This window comes from Mustela nigripes, chromosome 13, assembly GCF_022355385.1.
Source record: "Mustela nigripes isolate SB6536 chromosome 13, MUSNIG.SB6536, whole genome shotgun sequence".
NCBI classification, from domain to species: Eukaryota; Metazoa; Chordata; class Mammalia; order Carnivora; family Mustelidae; genus Mustela; species Mustela nigripes.
Window position 1 is genome coordinate 11,436,414 of NC_081569.1, and position 22,438 is coordinate 11,458,851.

The 22,438-nt window shown below is 44.1% G+C and overlaps 1 protein-coding gene across 2 annotated transcripts in view; it reads left to right on the forward strand.

Moving 5' to 3' along the window:
• CHD2 (chromodomain helicase DNA binding protein 2) overlaps positions 1–22,438 on the forward strand; it is a 121,486-nt gene that overhangs the window by 89,217 nt on the left and 9,831 nt on the right. For both annotated transcript variants that reach the window (XM_059371630.1, XM_059371631.1), the window contains 9 exons: positions 3,420–3,558; positions 3,755–3,905; positions 5,035–5,157; positions 6,390–6,518; positions 7,461–7,601; positions 9,313–9,447; positions 15,115–15,293; positions 17,248–17,347; positions 18,380–18,593. In XM_059371630.1, the coding sequence (XP_059227613.1) occupies positions 3,420–3,558; positions 3,755–3,905; positions 5,035–5,157; positions 6,390–6,518; positions 7,461–7,601; positions 9,313–9,447; positions 15,115–15,293; positions 17,248–17,347; positions 18,380–18,593 (1,311 nt within the window). The remainder of the gene's footprint in view (positions 1–3,419; positions 3,559–3,754; positions 3,906–5,034; positions 5,158–6,389; positions 6,519–7,460; positions 7,602–9,312; positions 9,448–15,114; positions 15,294–17,247; positions 17,348–18,379; positions 18,594–22,438) is intronic.

A 22,438-nucleotide genomic window follows, 5' to 3' on the forward strand; every position in this document is an offset into this window, starting at 1 on the left:
TCCCCGGGTAGCCTCTGGAGCGATGTCCCTCAGCGGAACAGACTTTTAAAAGTCCTGGTTTTGTGCGCGGTTGCTCCGCCGCTTGCCGTGAGCCGGCCCCTCCCCCCGGGGTCTATCTTCCCGTCGCTTTGGATTCACTTCTCTGCTGGTCCTACCTTTCAGAAAGTGGTTGTTTTTCTGTTTCCGGAATTGCTGTTCTTCTTCTCTTCGATCTGCTGATGGATTTGCAGGTGTTTGCAATCTTTAGATAAGCTATCTAGCTGATCTCCGGCTAGCTGAAGTAGTCTCAGCCTGCTACTTCTCCGCCATGTTGACTCCTCCCTCTGAGATGAAGGAAGATTCTTAACTGATTGAACCACTTGGGCCCCCCTCTCAGATGGAAGATTGTTGATAGCTCTTTTAAGTGGAAAATTTTTGTTCCTAAAAATGCTTACATAATTATGTATTTGTCCTATCCTACATTAGACATGTTTCTAAATATTAGTGCCAATCTAAACTTCTCAGGGTTTGAATTTTTTTTTTGCCTCTTCTTTTTGGGGGGGGATCTTTAGCAATACATCCTACTAGCTCTGTGCGGTTAAAATACCATGTTTTAACGTTATTAGAAGACTTTTCTTTGTGTATTTAGGCCACTAACTTAATAGATAATGCATCCTCTTTAATTTTCAGTTATTTTTAAGTTTTTAGGGATTGCTTTCTCATTTTGACTCAACTCTGAAGCATTTCACATTTGACTTAACTCTGAAACATTTTAAGACTCTCTTGGGCCAGCATGGCCCCCTGCCCCTCCCCGGCCCGAGTCCTGCTTTCACCATTTTTATTAATTTTGGCTTTATCTTCCCACTGTGTCTTTGTGAGAATTTCGGTGCGTGTGTCCCTCTTCTACAGAAGATAGCATACCGCCTATTGTGTTCTTCACCTGCATACTTCACTTGTGGAGAGGACTGCCTATCGTGTAAACATCCTCTTTCTTTCCTTTTATAATTTCAGTGTTCCACCACTTGGGTAGATGTTAATTCAGACTTTCTTGTTCCTGAGTAATGAATATTTGGGTTTTTTTTAGTCTTTGGCTATTAAAAAGACAGCTGTAGTAAACTCGGAGTCTAATGGATATGCTGTTTGTATCTCTACGAGCATGTCTTCTGGATAGGTTTCTGGAGGTGGCACTGCTGGGTCCTGGGGAAGCATGACTTGGTTGGATTTTACCAAATTTTCCAGCAGTCTGATACCATAATTTATATTGCCACCAGCAATGGATACTGGTACTTGTTTATAAGCCTCACAAATAGAGGGTATTGTCAGATGGTTGGGTTTTGCCAAACTGATTGGTGAGAATTGGTGGTGAGAAATGGTGTCTTGTTTTTAATGAGGTGGGTTGTGTTTTCTAAGAGCCATTTGTGAACCACTCGTTTTCTCTTCTGTCCATTTTCTTAATTTTTAGGATTTCTTTTTCTAATTAAGGTTGCTGGTTTTCTCCTATACTTTGTGATTTGTCTTTCTACTTAGCTTAGGGCATTTTAAGAAAAACAAATTTTTTATACAATTAAATGTATCAGTCTTTTCCCTGATTGTGTTGTTTAGATTTTGAGTCTGTTAACATTGCCTCTACTCCCAGTATCAACAGGAATTCACTGTTAATTTTTCTCCTCTTGTGCTTTTGTGATTTCATTTACTTCTATATCTCTGATCCACTTGGAGTTCTTCCTGGTGTATTGAGTTTTACTTATTTTTCTTTATGGTGATTATATGTTTCAGTGCCATTAAAAATGGTTAGTCTTGGATGGCTCAGTGGGTTAAAGCCTCTTTCTTTGGCTCCCATTGTGGTCTCAGGGTCCTGGGATCGAGCCCCACATAAGGCTCTCTGCTCAGCAGGGAGCCTGCTTCCCCCCCCCCCCCTGCCTGCCTCTCTGCCTACCTGTGATCTTTCTCTGTCAAATAAATAAAATCTTAAAAAAAAAAAAATGGTTATTCTTTTCCCCACTGCCTCATTTTTTTTTTTTTTTAAAGACATGCATAATCCATGGTGGATAGACTGTATGTTAAGGGACATCAGTTATATAACCTTTTGCTTTAGTGTTGTGGTAAATAATTTCGTATGCATGCCAGCTTGCACTGTGCTCTCCCACCAGGCATTGCATGAGGGGGTCTGTTTTCCTTTTGGTCTCATCAGTGTAATGTTTTCAAATTTTTGAGTTTTTCAGCATGATAGGTTAGAAATGCTATGTGTATATACTTAGTTTGCATTTCTCTGATCACGAGGGAGGTCAAGTATTTTTCAAATGTTTAGGAATCATTTATTTTTCCTTCTCTGAATTATCTCTTTACCTTTGCCTATATTTCTGTTGCAGTCCTTTTATTTTACAGATGAGGAAACTGAGACACAGAGAGGTCAATAACTAGGAGTTAGAGAGAAGGGAGCAAAGGGTAGTTGGTGCAGATTTGGAAATAAATCTCAGATTTCTGATTTTTGGAGAAGTGCCTTTCCCATTTTCACACATTCTGTTCCAACTGTCTTCAGAATACATTGGGAATAGCATTTGCAACTGAATTCTAGAGGAGTACAGAAGAATATCTAAATATTTATAATTTCAGCTTCGTTTTATCAACTTGAATGTTAAAAAAAATATTTTCTCAGGCTGTGAGCCATCTTTCCTCTCACAAACAGGTGTCATTATCTTGTGCCATCATCTTGCCAACATCTGGCTAGAGTTGACTGGGTTTTATTTTTAATTCGAGGATTATTTTAATTAGTCATTAGGGCTAAAGAAATATTTGCATGACACCTTTTGTTCATCATTTCAAATGGTATTAACTTTATCTCCTATTTTTTAATAGAGAAAATCATCTTGAAAATACTTGAGTTTCTTGAACTCTGCTAATAGGATAGTTAGAAAACAAAAGAAAAAACAAAAGTATTACTACTAATCCTTCAGAATCTCCTTTACTTTCAATTTTGGAACCAAAGTTAAAATAGGAAGATTGAAATAGAATTATAAATACCCATGGATTAAAAAAAATCCTGAATCTTCAAAAGCTGAATTGTTTAGTGATTATTATTACTATTATTTTTAAAGATTTTACTTATTTATTAGAGAGAACACAAGCATGGGGAGCAGCAGAGGGAGAGGGAGAAGCAGGATGAGCAGGGAGCCCGATGCAGGACTCAATCCCAGGACCCTGGGATCATGATCTCAGCCAAAGGCAGAGACTTAATCATCTGAGCCACCCAGGCGCCCTTGTTAGAGATTATTTTATGAAAGTTAATTGAGAAACTTTTTGACTTTAGGTTACATCTTTGAACTAACAAAATAAGTCAGAGATCTATATCGAGTGAGTAAGCATTTCAGTGTTTGCTGATAATGTTTTCTATGGAACTCAGCACATTCTCACTTAATGGATGTGAAATTGGTATCCTTTAGGGAAAGGACCAGGGAAAAAGAGAGGCCCAACAATCAAAATATCGGGGGTCCAGGTTAATGTGAAATCCATTATACAACATGAGGAAGAGTTTGAGATGCTGCACAAATCGATCCCTGTGGACCCCGAAGAAAAAAAAAAGTGAGTCTATTCTGGGCACACGCGTGAGTGGTTGTGCTGTAAGAAAGAGCTGAAGTTGTAGTTGTGTGTTGTTACATAGTGTTCTCATTGTCTTTTGTGTAACACATTAGGAGAGTTTGTCCATGATCATTTGTGTTCATTTCCAAGTTCGAAAGGCCCCTCCTCTCATGTCCTCCTGGTTTTGAAATTCCTTTAGATACTGCTTAACCTGTCGAGTGAAAGCTGCACATTTTGATGTGGAGTGGGGGGTGGAGGATGATTCGCGACTCCTGCTGGGAATTTATGAACATGGCTATGGAAACTGGGAGCTAATTAAGACGGACCCAGAGCTTAAGTTAACTGACAAAGTAAGTAAATGTGTGATGCTGGAGATTTCCAGAGGATTTGTTATATACAATATTTTTATATGGATAACTTATTTTTTACTATTTTCTGGGGGTTGGGGGATCAGATTGGAAATTAGTACAGTAATACATTCCTGGGATTTCTTTGTTTTGGGGAATATTACCTTCTTTCGTGGACTGTGGTACTGTTAGATGAAGATAATAGCCAGGTGACATTTTGGGGAAATCACAGGAGAAATCTTAAAATTTTAATTCTATATGTCCAATCTCATTACAACAAATACCAGGGTAAGATCATTGATTGAAAATACAAGGAGTCCTCGGCCTTAAGTGTTGGCCTCTTGTTTAAAACCGTTTTTGAAGTCTCCATGTTCCAGTTCTCCTCACAGAGAAGGAGCCACACCTTGGTATTTTTTGTAGTGGAATTCAACATTGGCCGTACTTCTCCCACAAACTGAGCCTCCCACCCTGTCCGTTGTGAATCAGGCTACCCGGTAGGAAGGCCGTGCTCAGAGCTGTAAGCAGGGAAAGCTGACTGGCTCAAATTTTAGTAGGACGCGCTCCTAGCAGGGCTTTCCCTGGCACGTCAAACAATGCTCATCCCATGTGTGAATTGTTCTCAGAGGGTGACAGCACCCCGCCGTGAGCGCGGAGACCAAATCCAGTCTGGCCTGAGAGGTCCAGCTGGGGCAGCAGGGACGGATCACGTCCTGGCATAGCTCAGTGCTCTCCGGCAATGCTCTAAGAAGCATTTTCAATCTAAAACGAAGCTTTAACCTAGCTCCAGGGATTCCCTGCTCCTGGAAGGAGGAAATCCACGACGGCTGGGATGCTCTAGCAGATGAAGCCAACAAGCCCCTCCTACCTGAGTTGTTCTACCCTGTTAACAGCACAGGTAGGAGCCAGTGGGAGAGCTGGATTTCTCCATCCCATTTTGTAAAATGAGAACGGCTCATGAGGGATTTTCAGTGACTGGGAGCCATGGACATTGAGATAGGATCTGAGGCTTTATCTGTCTTTCGGGTGGTTGGGGAGGGAAAGGACTGCGCACTTCTTCATTGTCTCTGTGAATCCAGATCCACTAACCGGGACATGGGTGGTGGCGGGTGCTTCTCTTCCTTTCCTGTTGAAGATTCTGCCCGTGGAGACAGATAAAAAGCCTCAGGGGAAGCAGCTGCAGACCCGAGCGGACTACTTGCTCAAGTTGCTCAGGAAAAGTCTGGAGAAGAAGGGGGCCGTGACGAGCGGGGAAGAGGTGAGCGCGGCTGCCGGGCGGGCACCCTGCAGAGGCTCGAGGCTCCAGCCCTGCAGAGTTAGGTAGGACAAGGGACGTTGCGCTTTCTGGGCGCTGCACTGCATGGTACCTTCCACGGGCAGGTGTTGTTTTTGAGCTTCCAGTCATGATGGTTTGGTTGTTGATAATAGAAATGTTCATTCGATAATTGCCCTGGACATCTTGGCAACTTCTTTCTTTACAAGCCCATTCTCCTCCCGTTTTGCCTCAAAATAGTCCTTGCCTCTGCCAGGGCCTTTGGTCCAGAGATGCACTGCCACTTCCTTGTGCTGCTTCCTCAATTCTGGAACATGGTTCTGGTTACTGTATGGCTACCACCAGCTTTACCTGGTACGGCTGACCCTGGGCTGCTTGTAATCATGGATCCCAGAGGTGACGTTGGATAGTTAGAGTCCACGGTTCCTTCGGAAACTGGCCTTCAGTTGTGACTGTCTTGTTTACTCAGTACAGAATACCAGCGAACTTGCTAATGAGCTCATCCGAACCTTATCTCTATTTATTTCCCCAATTTTTCATTTCAAAATCAGGCCTAGAAGGATGAGAAAAATCACAGTGAAATGTTACATCTGGCGCTCACAGTCTTGGTGGGGTGTGTGTGCTCAGTGCTCCTAGAACTCAGCCGTTTACATAAATTTCCTTATATTAGAAACAAAACAAATTTTAGGGGGAAATGTCTCCCTAATCCCATACCTAGTCATAAGTAGGGCCATTCTCCAGATAGCACGTTGAGTACGAATTATACGTTAGGTTCTGGAGGGACAGATTAGATCATGTTTGTATTTGTTTTAGATCTCTGTATCATATTTCAGTGGATTGAGAGCATTTTATTCTTCACCTTCATTTTTAGGTAGAGTGTAAGTCTAGATTTTTAAATGTTGTTTTTATGTCTCATAGATTTATTTGTATCTTTGTGCACAAATGTGCTTTTCCTTCCTTTGAATTCTGTCTTGAGCATGAATGCTGCACACTGGCAACAGTTTCAAGGATAGGCATGCTTTTCTGCAGTGTAGGGACATGTACGGTACATTACTGTTTTCCTTTTTCTCCCCCAGGTAGAAGTGGTTACGCTCCTTTGAGCCGCCTCTGAGCTTTCTCATTTGAGTTGGGCTGCTACTGCTCTGCAGAGTCCTAATGTTACTTGGTCATGCTTCCTGAGGTTTGTGGTTTTCATCGTCATTTTTTCTCCTTTCCAGGCCAAATTAAAGAAGCGGAAGCCTCGAGTAAAGAAGGAAAACAAAGAACCCAGGCTGAAAGATGAGCATGGGGTTGAGTTTTCATCTCCTAGACATTCAGACAATCCGTCGGAAGAGGGAGAAGTAAAGGTACGTGGCTAAATTCCAGTTGAGGGTTCTTTTAGGCTACATGTATTATGCCGGCTGGTATAAAACCATTCAGAATGTGTTTGGTTTACACAAAGAGTTAGTAAAGTGAAAATAGAATATATATGTCTCTGCTTCCCCTGTGAGAGAGTGATTTGTTCATTCAAGCCAGCCGTCACGGGTCCATAGGTAATGGAAGTCAGTGACGGGAACTCTGCGAGGTGTAATGATAAATGACCCGTGACACCTAGCCCCGTGGTTGAAAAAGGTAGGGAGTGGTTGTGGGGACTCCAGCTTACCAGGGGCCTCGCGCCGCTGCAGTTCAGTTCATTATGGGCCAGCAGAACACATCGGTGGGTCAGGTTGGCCCACGGCCTGCCAGTCCGTGACCTCTGGTTTGAGCAAAGTGAAAAATCGGTAGCATTCAGTGTGTTGTTTCAGTGAGTGACAGCTTTAGGGGATTTTATGTTGTTGCCCTTCAAGTGTGATGATACTTTGAGATTAGCTCCAAGAGCATCGGCAGTGGGGACTGAAACTGGCATGAATTCGTCATGGACACACGAGTTCAAAAAGTCGTAGCAACCGTGACGGTTACTACCGATGGTTATTACCGTGACGGTTAGGTGATGGGTCTGTAATATCTCTGGTCCTCAGTTTTCTCCATCTGTGGAACGGGAATGATAATGCTTATGGTTGAAGGGTTGCTCTGAGAATTGAAGAGAGGACGTGAGTTGCAGAGCACCTGTGGCTGCAGCCTTACCCGGTTATTACCAGAAAGCTTAGCCTTGTGTGAGTGAGTGCCGTAGGGTGTGTGTGCTGGAAAACAAGCTCTAAGTAAGTGTAGATGCGGTGATGAACCGTTGCGGACAGCGCTCCTCTCTCCAGAAAGCAGATGAGCAGATCTCAAGTTTGTGGCAAAAGCTCACAGCCCTGTTTGTTTTCTAGGATGATGGCTTAGAGAAAAGTCCAATGAAAAAGAAACAGAAGAAGAAAGAGAACAAGGAGAACAAGGAGAAACAAATGAGTTCTAGGAAGGACAAAGAAGGGGACAAGGAAAGGAAGAAGTCAAAAGATAAGAAAGAGAAGGTAATTGCTTACTGAGATACCCATAGTATCTGAAATTTCTTCTAGAATTTAGACAGAGTGGGGCTTGAGCACCCTGAAATAATCGTCTCTTTGAGGGTCCATCGAAGAAGGAAGGACGGGGCTGTCAGAGGGATGCCCGCACCGCCTCTCACAGAGAGGGAAATGTGCAGTTGGGGAGTTTTTTGTTTTTGTTTTTGTTTTTTTAAACTATAAACGGCCTTTAGTTGATCTCTTATTACATGTTTCAGAGGGGAATTTTTGATGAGATAGGACAGGTGAGAGAAAGCTGCATTTACAGGTAATGATGTCAAATATGTTCTCACATACATGGTAGAAGAGACAATACACAGATGAATTTGAATATTTGAGAAGTAGAGGAGTCAACCCAAATATATCAAGAGAAGCTTTTGGAGTAGAAATGGATGCTGTTATATAATATTCACTTATGGACTTCTGTGAGGGTAACTGCAAACCAGATTTCTGGTAGGGTGTTGGGAGTGTGCTTGCTGGCTTCTGATGAAATTATTTTTCAGTTAACCCTTAGTCATTAAAACATAGAAACAAGTAACATCTATAATTCTGCCATTCACTGATAATCTCTAATAGATTTCCTCATCTTCAGAATTTTTGCTTATATGTGTATGTACAAGTATAAAAAGAGGATCAGATCAGACTTTGGGTAGCCCTTTCTGCCCCCTGCCCCCTGCAAGCAGTACATCAGAAACAACTTTCCCCATGAATAGGTAAATGTTAAAATCACTTCAAATAGATAAAGATTCTATTTGATTATAACACCTTGGGAGCAGTATAGACTTCGCATATTGAAATCACTTCCAATTTCTTAAGTTAGGAAACGTGCTGTGCCAGATGCCTTTGCATTTCTGCTCCCACAGAAAGATACTCTTTTTTTAGAGTGAAATATTTCCAAAATAAAAGCACAGGGAGCCATTTAACAGACATCTGCTTACCCACCACCCAAGGTAGAACTGTGGCCAGCATTCTTCCACATTTACTCTAGGCGCATTTTGTTGGGCTGGTGTATTTTGTGTTTTGTGCACATCTTACCAAGAGTATTGAAGCACCCCCCTCCTGCTCCCCCATATTCTTCTTTCCTGATTTCCTTACTCTGCCTAACTCTTTTTTCCTCCCATGGTTTGAAATCTTCCTATCCATGTTTTTATGCTTTTACTATATTTTACACAATTGTAAACAAAGCATAGTAATATTTTTTTAAATGTTCATCGTACATGTATGTATCTCCATCCTTCTGTATCCAGATTCATGTACATTTCAATCATTTACAGCATCGTAGTTAAAACAGATTCCTAGGTCAAAGTGTATGATTATAGGCTGTTAATAAAAGATGCTACATAATAGAATACAAGAGTCCTGCCAGTTTATAACCACTGCCTGTTGATGATGTTTTTGTACATTTTATGGATGAGGGAATAGAAGCCAAAATAGCATTGTCCTGAAGCTGAAGTTTTAATTGGGTGTGTTTGGAGTCAGAAGTGGAAATGATGTACGATTAAGCCATTCATTAAACATGTAGATTTGATTACGTGATGTTTCAGAAGACTTTATTTTACCATTTTTGTAAACTGAGCCTGTCACATGGGCCCTCTGGAGTGGTGTGACATAGCTAAGATGTCCAGCTTACAAGGCAGGATTGCACCAGTGACAATGACTCCTTGTAACTCTTTTTCAAAAGCCTAAAGGTGGTGATGCCAAATCTTCAAGTAAATCGAAGCGATCTCAGGGTCCTGTCCATATTACAGCAGGAAGTGAGCCTGTCCCCATTGGAGAGGATGAGGATGATGATCTGGACCAGGAGACATTCAGCATAGTAAGTCTGGAAATTGAGGGGTGCCGGTGTGTGCGGCCACAGCGCCTGCTGTGGTTCTGCCTTCCCCAGGGCCAGCCACACGGCCTCCGCTGGCCGAGCTGTAGTATGTTACTGTGGAACACATGGCTTCTGCTATCTAAAGACCTTTTGCTCTGGGATAGGCAGGCAGGAAGAGGTTTTCGTACCCTGTGGTGAGAAAGAAGTTTGGGGAATCGATTTCCTGTCTTGTGCTCCCAGTCAGAAAGGCTGTGGTAGGGGGTGGGTGGGGGTGGCTCAGTTGGTTAAGCATCAGACTCTTGGTTTTGGCTCAGGTGGGGATCTCAGGTTTGTGGGACCGAGCCCCGTGTTGGGCTCTGTACTGAGGGTAGAGCCTATGAGATTCTTTCCTTTCTCTCCCCCACCCCCCACCGCCCCATGTGTGTACGGGCTCTCTCCCCCTCTCTCATATAAACAAACAAACAAACAAATAAATAAAATCTTCATTAAAAAAGAGAAAGGCTGCAGGGGCCTTTAGAGGCATTTGGGAAACAGAGGTGTTCACTGAATACTTTCTTGTGCCAACCCCGGAGTCATCGACCATGTTGCAAAGAGAATTGCTTCTCTTGCCGCTGACTTCACATTTGAGTAGGGGAGATAGATAGCCACACGGGTCGTGCTCGTGCTTCTGTGATGGGCAGGGGGGTTTCTTTAGCAGATGGCTCTAAAGATCCTGTAAGAAGAGGATTGACCAGGCAGGGGCTATTGGGAAGGCATGCTTCGGGTGGCGATGCTTGAACTGCGTTCTGAAGGAAGAGGGAAAGGTCGTAAAAGGTGAGGGGAAGAAAGAACATGTCAAGGCAAGGCAGCGCCAAGCGTAAAGGCCGTGTGGCAGGACCACCGGTGCTGCAGTGAGGTCACAGAAGGCCACTTTGGCTAGTGTGGCGAGAACCAGGGGACATCACATGAGGACAAGGTCAGGGTTCTGGCTGGGTGAGTGAGAGCAGTGGTGAGCGTGAGTGTGGTGTGTCCTCCATGCTGCCACACTGTGGTGCTCGGGGCTAAGACATACCCAGGACACGGTCTCTTTCCTCATATGGGATAGGCAATGTGATGGGGAGGGGAGCGCATGGGCCAGGGTTCGAGTGGGAACGGAAACACGCCAGCGTGTCCTCAGGGACCTTAGCCCCTCACTGGAGCTGCATGGTCTTCACTGTGCCATGCTCCACGATTCCTCCCGCCTCCTCTGCCCAACCTTCCACAAATCACAGCTCCCTTGAACAGTTAATTCAGTCTCAGAGAGAATCTTATCTTCTAAATCTCAAAATACTCCTGCTGCATAGCAGCAAAGGATAGAATATTGACCTCACCCTGTAAGGTAGTTGTCTCTCTCATTGCTCCTTTCTCTGTGTTCTCAAAAATCTGTACACACACATATATTTTTTCTTTGTCCTTAACTCATTTTTCTTAATTCTCTGTACTGTTCTGTGTTTTGCTGTCTGACAGCAAGTAGCGATTCTTATGTTAAAGTACATCTGGGTGTTAGAAGTATTTCTAAAGAGAAAGGAATGTCAGTAAATGCATAAACTGACTGAATAAATTCATTGTACAACCAGCCTTTTGAGCTGATCTGTTTCCTGGTTTTTCTTTAGTCCAGTATGTATGTATGTATTTATTTTAAAGATTTTATTTAGTTATTTGATAGAGAGACAGAGTCAGAGACAGAGACAGTGAGAGAGGGAACACAAGCAGGGGGAGAGGGAGAATCAGGCTTCCCACTGAGCAGGGAGCCAGATGTGGGGGTGGGGGTGGGGGGTTCGATCCCAGGACCCTGTACCTGAGCCGAAGGCAGATACTTAATGACTGAGCCACGCAGGCACCCCTTAGTCCAGTATTTATAAGGGAAAATCCTAACCTAATGCTTCTAATCTAACCATTTATTTTTTAAAAATGCTTTCACTTATTGGCTCTTTTTGTCATGTTTAAATATTCTGAAGTCTTGAAAAATGTAGAAAAATTTAAGAAATTTAATAGACATTGATAACAAGTACCACGAAGCCTTGTCAAATGTGTTTTTAAGACTCAAGAGTTAAGTTGAAGCCCCTGGTGTTTCTCACTCTAAACCCACACTTGTCTCTTTTTACCTCCCCAAAAGTAAGGGTAGTAGTTTTAGATCTCGGTACTGTTCCTGTGCTTGGTTTTTAGCATTTTATGATTTCTGTTTGTCTGTGAAGACAATAAGGACTCACACAGCCAGGCACTGTTTGTGCCTTTATGTCTTTTTTCTCCACAACAATCCTTTGGGATAGCTAATTCTCTCCATTTTACTTACTAAAAAATAAGGTGAAGAGGGTCACCTGGCTGGCTTACTTATTAGAGCCTCACTCTTGATGTTGGGATTGTGAGTTTGAGCCCCACGTTGGGTGTGGAGTTTACTTAAAGATAAAATATTTAGGGACACCTGGGTGACTCACTCAGTCGGTTAAGCATCCAACTCCTGGCCTTGGCTCAGGTCATGATCTCAGGGTTGTGGGTTTGAGCCCCGAGTTGGGCTCCCTGCTCAGCTGGGAGTCTGCTTGAGGTTCTCTCTCTCCCTTCTCCTCTCCTCCAGCTCCCCACTCATGGTGTGCTGTCTGTCTGTCTCTCTCTCTCTCTCAAAAAATAAGTAAATAAAAATAAAATCTTTTTTTAAAAAAGGGAGAGTCACAGAAGCTATTTGTTAATAGTTAAGATGGAGAGCCAAGATTTGACCCGAGAGTTTGGCACAAGCACCTGGGTTTTTGACCCGTCTACTGCACGGCCGCCTTTGTGTCCCTACACGACAAATAGTTTTGCTTTGCTTGTTGAAAGACTTTATAAAAATGCTACACTGTGTATATCCTATAACTTGATTTTCCTCTGCAGCATCTCTGTTTTTGAGGTTGACCTATGTTGGTAATTTAAACCTGTTTCAGCGGCACCTGCCTGGCTCACTTGGTGTAGAGCACACGACTCTTGATCTCCGAGTTGTGAGTTCAGGCCCCACACTGGGCTTAGAGCTTACTTAAAAATAAAAATTAAAAACTAAAAAAAAAAACCCTTTCATATTATTTTATATCATGACTTCCACAATTCATTGTTTCTCGTGTAGATGAACCTCGGGATTTTCCAAAGGTTTATTACCAAACACAGACAGCAGCAAGGTTCTTGTAAATATTTTCATTTAGGGGGCGCCTGGGTGGCTCAGTGCATTAAAGCCTCTGCCTTCGGCTCAGGTCATGGTCTCAGGGTCCTGGGATCGAGCCCCGCATCGGACTCTCTGATCAGTGGGAAGCCTGCTTCTTCCTGTCTCCCTGCCTGCCTCTCTGCCTACTTGTGATCTCTGTCTGTCAGATAAATAAATATTTTCATTTACACATGTAAGTGCTTCCCTAGACTGTACAGCTTGCGCAGAGCTCTGGGTGTTTCCTTGGGCGCGCACTTTAGTCACTTCAGTCCGTCCTGTGAACAACTACCCCTTCCAGCTCTTACGGAGATTTATACAGACTCCTAACAGGGAACCCGAGTTCTGGTGGCCTCCCAGTCACAGAAACACTTGGTCATTTCTGACTTTTTAATTTTTGCCAACCTCTGAGGGGTATGAAGTATTGATCAGTGGGTGTTTGTTTTCATGTCTGTGAGGCATTCGTGTTTGTAGTGGATTGTATTCTTTGTATTCTTTGCCTGTTTGGGGGTAATTGTTCATACCTTTCCTATAGCAGTCCTTTATACGATCATGATACTGATGTCTTTCTTACCCGTTAGAGTCATCATGGACACCTTCCAGGTTATGGTAAATCTTCTTCTTTTGTAGACTTCTTGAAAATTGAGGTAGAACTCCATAAAGTAAACAGAATTATCGCAGAGTGATGGAAGTTTGTAGGGTTTTCTTTGTTCTGAAATTTTGTGCTCGTGTGCCTTAGTAGTTTGTTGTACCAGATGCCTCATAGTTGACAACCATGCTCTATGGGTCTGAAGCGTTTTCTTGAATTATTTTGTGGTGATTTCCTCCTGATTCTTAGTTTTATCTTTACAGAACTTTTTGTTTTGGGAAACTGGACTCTGGGAGGGGTCCCTAATATTACTACCTTTTTTTTAAATTTCTGTCTTTTAAATTCGGCATTCTAGGGGCGCCGGGGTGGCTCAGTTGCTAAGCATCTGCTTTCGGCTCAGGTCATGATCCCAGGGTCTTGGGATTGAGCCCCACATTGGGTTCCCTGCTCAGCAGAGAGCCTGCTTCTCCCTCGCCCACTCCTCCTGCTTGTGTTCCCTCTCTCTCTCTCTGTCTCTTTCTGTCAAATAAATAAAATCTTAAAAAAAAAAAAAATTCTACTTTCTAGGAGATTTACCCCCACTTTATCTCACATGAGTATTTCTTTTAAGCTTTTTACTTCTGTTGTCATGTTTTATATCCAAGATCTTCCCCCTGCCCATGGTTCTCTGAATGTTTTTTATATTTTCCTTAAACTTGTTTTCCATCATCCATGTTAGATGTTTGTTTCCGTTGATTTGTAATCATTGGTTGTCTGCATACACACTTGGGAGCAGGGGACTAATCATCTGGCTAGAAGCTCTGAGCGTGGGGGTGGGGCTTGGTGGATGGACGACTTCCAATGCTCACTGGTGATATGGCTGGGCTGCTTCACTGGAAGACTTGCAGTGGGGAGTTCCTTGTCTTAGCTGGTCAGATTTCGTGGACGAGGACCCTCCAGTCCCCTGAGTGAAGGGTGTAGGCCTGGCTCTTCTCATTCTGGAGTCTCCCTGGGAGGCAGAAGGCCCTGTGCTGGCTCCTCTGGTGTGTGTCCGCTCATATGCTCCTGTTTCCGTGCACAGCCCAGTTCTCAGACCTCTCCTTTATCTTCTCCAGAGAATAACCTCTTTTGCTGGGCACAGTTGGAAATTTAGGTATCTTTTGTGAATCTGGGTATTTGCTACTTCTGTGCATTGTTGAAATAACCACTCCTTAGTTTTAACCAGAGGTACCTAGCTCTCCTTAGGTTATACTGCCTGAGGTTATATTCCTCAGGTAGTATAAACCAGCTGGTTCTCATGCAGGTCCCTTAAGTCATTTCCCTTGCTGCCAGTATTTTGTTGCTCTTGTTTTCTCTTTCATTTTCCCTTCTTTGTGGGCCTCTTTTTGAAACACTCCCTTTGCTGTTGTTCGGTGGAGTTGGGCAGGAGAGATGACGACTCTTGTGTTCAGCTCACCATCTCTATCTGCAAGCCTTCTCCATAGTTTTTTGCAAGCCCAAAGTACTTATAACTTTTCTGTCCTGCCGTTTTAGATAGGTTATCTGGCGGTGGGACATTACTGGGTTAGGCCTCTAATCTTGCTTCTCATTTTATCTTCATAATGGCCTTCTGAGGCTTTATCATACCCCTCTTGTAGATGAGGAAACAGCATTTTGAGCTATAATAAAAGGAAGATATAGAAATCATCACTCTGAGAGGTGATAAAGCCAAAACTCCGAGAGATGCTGTTGGGACCTGCACCTCGGGTTTCCCCGACTTGACAGCTACACTTGCTCCCAGGGCTTTAACCCGTTCGTCCTCCAGGGGTGCGATGGCACGAGGGATAGCCGGGTTTTCTCTGGGCATTCACGGCCCAGGGAACAAAGACAAGAGGTCTTTGCTGCAGGTGTTTTATGTCTCTACTCTGTTGTCCTGTTCCAGTGCAAAGAGCGGATGAGGCCAGTGAAAAAGGCTCTGAAGCAGCTGGACAAACCCGACAAGGGGCTCAATGTGCAGGAACAGCTAGAGCACACCCGAAACTGCCTGCTGAAGATCGGAGACCGGATAGCCGAGTGCCTTAAAGCCTATTCAGACCAGGAGCACATCAAACTCTGGAGAAGGTAAGTGACCGCAGCCTCAGACTGCCTGGTGCGATTTGGCAGTGTGTGTGTGGGGGGGGCGGTTCTGGTTCTGTTTTATAAAAGGTGACACAGCCACCTAATGAGTTCCCCCCCACCCCCTGATAAAAACCATCTTTTGTACCCACAGGCTTCAGTTTCTTTTTCCTGCAATAGGCCATTCCACTGAGCCCAGCCTTTTGAATAGGTAGGATGAGGTCACCATTTTATGAGAGAACAGCAGGGAGACTGATTTTGTTGGCCTGGTCTCAGAACCAAGACTTGGTCTGTAAACCTGGAAGGAATAAAAGTCATCTAGTCGCATTACTTCACCCACCTCAGGCTGATAATAATAACTGTTTGAATAGTTCTCTACTGACACACGAGGGGAAAGAAGGATTAAAACCACCAGAACGGTGATTTTTCCATTCTCTCTGATAATTGAAGAACTCTAGTAGTAATTTGTATTAATGCAATTTAATCCAGAACTTTAATTTGTAAGGCACATCATGGCTCACATATACTCATTTATGTGCTCACTTTTGATTTTTTTAGGATAACACAACTGGAATTTCTTTCTCAAAGATAATTGTAGCATTTAGTCTCTTTCCATAATCCAAAGTGACTTTGAACTCATGTACTTCACGGTTCATGTAATTATGCTGGTATAATAAGCCCAATCCCAGTGGATTGGTTTTGAAAAAAATGGATTTAAGAGAACTTTGTCATGATGCTATCCATAGCCTGCTTCACACCCATTCAGGAAAATTAAGTTTCAGAATGTGATTTTTGTTTTTCTTTACACGCCACCAACTTCTTCCTGTGCCTAGCCACTGGGCTGTTTTTCTAGCCAAGTTAATCCCTGCCGGAAGAGAACAGAAGGTCATCCTAGTACGTAGATCTGTGAAGCTAGGCTTTCTGCCGGGCACTGGCGCCTGTCTTTGTTGAAATGTGTGTGTGTGGGGGGGAGGGGGCACTATAGACCTAGCTAGCAGTTGTTCCCAAGAAGGTCCTTGCCCATTCCAGAGACACTGTCCATGCTGAAGTGGGCATTGCAAGACCAGGTATGGCAGGTGTTCGAGAAGGAGGCGGGGCCTGCAGAGGAGTAGTGCGGGAGGATGCCTTTCTGAGAGGCAGGCAGGTGTACTTGAGCTGGGCAGACTTGCTTACAAGAGAGTTTTCAGGGTTTGGCACAGGCTTTGGCACAGGCTTACAAGTGGGCCAGTGAGGGGGGCTGGGCGGGTTTTAGGGTTCAGAGGCAGTTTGTTAAGACCACTGAAGCCCACTCTGGAAGACCTTAAAAAGGACTGGACGGTGCAGCAGGTGTACGGCTTCGGGAGCCAGTCCCGTTTCTGTGGGGGGCGTGTTGTGGTCAAACTGTTCTCTCCAAAGCATGGAAGCAGGTGAGACTCCTTTTCCAGCTCACCACGAGTACTGCTGCCTCCTTGTTCTAGACTCCCATTCTGTCAGTCACTCTGCTGGCTATGGTAATGCTTGCTAGGATGAGTGCAGTGGTATTGCAGGGAGGCACTGCAGAGTTTTCAGAAAGAAATGAGAGATCCTGGTGGTGACAGCTGGGAAGGAAGAAGGGACAGCAACATGGGGATGCACGAATGTATGTAGGTCCCAGCTGGGAAGATGGGAGTAATGATGGATTGTGTGGCTGAACCCGGAGACTTTAGGACTTTGCTGGGTGCCGGTGGATTAAGGGGTTTGCACTAGGAGACCCGAACCCTTGTCTCCAGACTCCTTGGTCAGACTCTGTTCAAACACTGGCATCTAAAGATGTGTTAATGAAGTGCAGACCTTAAGGAGTGTTTCTGTTACTTAATTTCTACACTTGGGTGAGGCTCTGTGGCAGAATTCCGTAGCTTGTCATCAGTAAAGAGAACAGAAAGTCATTTAACGCATTCTGTGATTTACTTAGAGCTGTTTTTTATTTTTTACGTTTCTTTAGGAACCTATGGATTTTTGTTTCCAAGTTTACAGAATTTGATGCTCGAAAATTGCATAAGTTATACAAGATGGCTCATAAGAAAAGATCTCAAGAAGAGGAGGTAAAATACACATTTAATCCAATTTATATAATCCGATAAAAACCAGTTCCACATAATTCCTTCATTACTCTTTTTCCTGGGAAGATGGTCAGGGGAAGATACTGTTGGTGCCAGAAGGGTCCTTGGTTCTCTGCCCTCAATACAGATGGAGGGGGAGGTGCAGGAGGGTGGAGGTGCCCAGCACAGCCCTGCCTGTCCCCCACAGTGCGCCCTAACGCCGTGTTACTTGTGCAGCGTCTCGGCATGCTCCCCTACTGGGAAAAGTAACAGTGACACTGGATGGGTGAAATAGCCAACATCCGGATTAGAGCCAAAGCGAATTAAAACTCTGACAGGGAGTCGTTAACCGTGTGTTTCTCTGTCCTGGAGTCATTTATTCACCAATCTTGTGGCAGCTTACAAACCTGACTCCTGATAAGTAACAGGGTTGTAGGCAGAAAGTACTTCCTCTGTTCTTTTCTGGGCCATATGTATTGGTGTCCTTCTAGCTTTCGTACGTAGCGTCCCAACTGCTCACGTAAGGGAGCAAACACGAGAAGGTACCTAGAGGTTCCTTCCCTTCTCTGGCACGGGGCGGGGGGCGATGGGCATATAAGTGGCTTCCCTGATTCTGCAGGGGCCGTGTTCCTGAGGCCAGCATGCCTTTTTCCAGATCTGCTGACTTGACGTGTGGGCCGTCCCCAAATCAGCCACTCACGGCCCATCTGTGAACATGGAACACCTCCACCACTAACATGTCAGTGACATGTTAGTTCGTGACACCTGCTCACGGGACTTGGCAGCAAAGGGTGATTTCCTTGTTGGGGCAGCAGGTGCTGCTCTGAGAGGCTGGCGTGCTGCAGGAGCTCAGGGCAGTTCCTGAACAGGGTTTATAAGCATGTCATAGATGGCAGGTCCAAAACCACGAGGGGCGAGAGAGGAATACTTGGAGGTGGTGCTTTCTGTACTGTTCTTTTTTTATTTTCCTGTACTGTTCTTGGGAACTCTGCCAGCTAGGGGATTATGAAGCTTTGGTTTCTTTTTTATTCTCAGGAGCAAAAGAAGAAAGATGATGTGATTGGTGGAAAGAAGCCGTTTCGGCCAGAGGCCTCAGGCTCCAGCCGGGACTCCCTGATCTCTCAGTCCCACACCCCGCACAACCTTCACCCTCAGAAGCCTCACTTGCCCGCCTCCCATGGCCCACAGATGCACGGACACCCACGAGATAACTATAATCACCCCAACAAGAGACACTTCAGTAACGCAGGTGGGTCATGAAGTGGAGTTGTTGTTTTTTACTTATTTATTTATTTTTTAAGATTTTATTTATTTATTTGACAGAGATCACAGGTAGGCAGAGAGGCAGGCAGAGAGAGGAGGAAGCAGGCTCCTGCCAAGCAGAGAGCCTGATTTGGGACTCAATCCCAGGACCTTGGGATCATGACCTGAGCCAAAAGCAGAGGCTTTAACCCACTGAGCCACCCAGGCACCTCATGAAGTGGAGTTTTAAGAAGAGATGCCAAAAGAATCATTTTCTATTCTGAAGACAGCAGGTGGACCTGTGCTTCATTCTCCTTCAGGACTTTGTTGTCTTCTGTCTCAGTGAGACGGAGGGTGAGGTAAAGATCCAGAAGGCTGGTCGTTACTCCGGCATGAAGAAGAACATCGCCAAACAAACAAGTAATAGGCTGAGAGGAGCAGTTTACATTATATGGGACAGTCAGATGGTCAAAACTGCTAATACTGAAAGAGCCCTTGTAAACTGACAACAAAAGAATAACCAAATAGAAGAATGGGCAGAGGTTAGGAATAGAGAATTCATACAGGAGGAAATTCAGGGGCCAGTGTGACAAGTGGCCATCATTACTCATAGGGAAATGTAAATTCAGGCAGTAGCAAGCTAAGTAATTTTTTTGCCCATTCACTCAATAAAAATTAAAAGGGTGGAATACATGGAAATTGCGAAGAGTGCAAATTGCTGCAGTGCTTACAGAAATTAATCTGAAATATCTAAATACAGAAGCTTTTTATTTTTTGGTATCTACCAGGATGTAGGAGGCTGCCATTCTGGTCTTAGAATGTCAAAAAGCTGGAAATAACTTTGGATATCCACTAACAGGAGTGTCATGAGATAAATGGTAGGACGTTCGTGCTCTGTACATTATTATCAGTTATTAAAAAGAAGGAGTTGATTTTAGAAATAAAAAAAAAATGGGAGAGAAAACAACAACAACAGAATCCGTATGTGTCTGTTTAGCTTTTTTAAGGTGACATTTACATAATACCAACTTTACTTTTTTTTATAGATACTGTGGTTTTTAAAAAAGATTTATTTATTTGAGAGAGAAAGTATGAGAGAGAGCACGAGGGAGAGAGCAGGCAGGAGCAGGGGCGGGGTGGTTGGAAGGAGGGCAGCAGGCATCCCACTGAGCAGGGAGCCCGCCGGGGGCTCGATCCCAGGAGCCCCGGATCATGACCCGGGTGGACAACAAGGGCTTAACTGACTGAGCCGCCCAGGTGCCCCATCGTTCACCATTTTATTTATCTGGTTTAGTGGCATTTACTACATTCACAGTGTTGTGTGTAACCACCACTGCTCTCTTAGTCCCTAAACATTTCCATCAGCTCAAAAGGAAATCCCGTATCTGTGAGGCAGTTTCTCCCCGCCCCCTGCCTGCAACCTCCGGTGTGTATTCTGTCCGTGTGGATTTCTGTGTTTGGGACACTGCCTGTTCCTGGACTCATTCTATATATGTGTGTCTGATTCATTCACTTGGCCTAGTATTTTGAAGGTTTATTCACATTGTAATGTTTGTTAGTACTTCATTCCTTTTTGTGGCTGAACTGTATGGACACAGACCACAGTCTCTTTATCCGTTCATGGGTCGATGGACGTTTGGGTTGCTTCTTCTTCTTTTTTTTTTTTTTTTGGTTATTGTGAATAGTACTGCTGTGAAATATCTTGTGTGTTTTAGAGTCTTGTGGGTATATGCCTGGTAGTGAAATTGCTGGGTAATATGGTAATTCTAATTCAATTTCTTGAAGAGCCACCAAGCTGTTCTCCATAGTGGATGTTTGAATGAGCACAGAGAAACACGTGAGAACATACCCAGTACCAGTGACCTTACGATGCGGGGAATGGAGGGGGATTGCAGGAAGTTAATAATTTCTCCATCTGTTGCTTCACTGGCTAATACTGAGCATGGGTTTTAAAGATACAAGTAAGAAGAAAGGGAAAACCGCATATAGAATCAAAGCCAGAAGTACATAGAACATACAGAAGTCATTATACAGGATTTTACGGAAGGTCAGGTATTCTGTAATAATCAGAAGAAGTGTGTATTTCTTTCTAAACTTTGGTTTTAGGATTTCCATTTGATTCTTTTGAAAAATACATTTCATTCTTTCAGTAAAATTCTCAAGTTTTTAAGAAAACTTGATTTTCTCCATCTTTTCCTCTTTTTTGAACATAAGAATTACAGTTATTTAAAAATCTAAACCTGCTAACTCTAGGGTCTAAGTTACTGTGCGTCATTTTCTGTAGTAGGTTTTATTTCTCTTGGTTTTCAGTCCTACAGTCTTGTCTTTAGGCATGCCTTCTTAGTTTTGATTAAATGGGGGAACCTGTGGGGCGCCTGGGGGGCTCAGTTATTCAAGCATCTACCTTGGGCTAAGTCATGATCTCGGGGTCCTGGAATGGAGCCCCTCTCCCTCTACCCCTCCTTCCTGTTTGTGCTCTCTCTCTCTCGTTCGCTCTGTCTTGCTCTCCCAAATAAATCTCTAAATATATATACATACATTGGGGTGGGGGGAACTATGTTGTAGAAATTGTGTAAGCTCCACATGTTCCTTTCCCGGGAGAGGGTTCATTCTTCCCTCCCCTGGGCACATGGAGTGGGAGGCGATCCTTCTAATCTAGTCTGTCTCTGGTCCCTCATCCTGGGGCTTAGCTCTTAAGGGTGCTCAGCGGAGAGCCTATAGTAGCATTCTCTCTCTGCCCTCTTCCCTCTTGCAGGCCTTGACCTCCAGGCTTGGTTTTCTCAGCACCGTGAGACTGCCCCTGACTGCTCTGCTGTTCTGAGGCTTCCAGTTTAGGGTTTTTAGCCTTCTGCTTCCTGCAGACTCAGCACGTGTCCTAAGGGAAGACTGGTTGTGCGTTTGAGCCCCTTAGCTCTGCCATGCCTCTCCAGCCTAGAAGGACCTGCAAGGCTCCGCTGGTGTCTCTGGTCCTGTGCTGGGAGCAGCTCAGATGTTCAGCCTCTCATCTGTGCTCAGAATCACAGCTCCACACCCCGCCCCCACCGCCTGCAGTGGCTTTGGTGGTCACTTGACCTCTTAACCTCTCTGAGCTTTTCTGCTCTTTGGAGTCTTACTCCTGCTAGTTGTGATGGCTCTGGCTGTTCTTTTATGTCTCTAAACAGGTAGTTTTGTTTACGTGGCGTTTCTTACTGTTCTTGGCGGAGTGTGATTCCGCTACAAGCTGCTCTAAACTACCTGGAACAGAAGTTCCATGTCTTCTGATCTTAAAAGTCCAAGTAGTTCAGAATTAATTGATCGCCCTTTGATTGAGGGGAGGAAAGGTAATTAACTGTACAAGGTGACTGGGCAGTGTTTCCATGTTTGTGTATCTGATTGTATTATTGGGCCTGACTTTTTCCTGGGATCAGACCAGTTTTTTGTTATTCGTGTGACATCACTGATTTTATATTCTGATGCTTTGAAAGAACTCCCCTTAGTCTGCTCACTGTAGTCTTTTATTTAAGTGTTGGATTCTTCACCCATGTCCTTAATAGCTCAGTACTTCTAACCAGCGACCTACCTCATGGCGGATTCAAGAAGAAAGAAAAGCACTGTTTGGTTTCTCTGGAAATAAAGGGCTTGGCTTGAGTTGTAAGCATCTCCACCATACCACAGACACCGACACCCTGTTGGAAACACTGCTTTCCATTTGGTGTGAAGCCATCTTCAAGTGATTTGTTTTCATGTTGTGAAGGTGTCGCATTTTTTTTTTTTTTAAGATTTTATTTCTTTATCAGAGAGAGAGAGGGGGAGAGAGCGAGCACAGGCAGACAGAATGGCAGGCAGAGGCAGAGGGAGAAGCAGGCTCCCTGC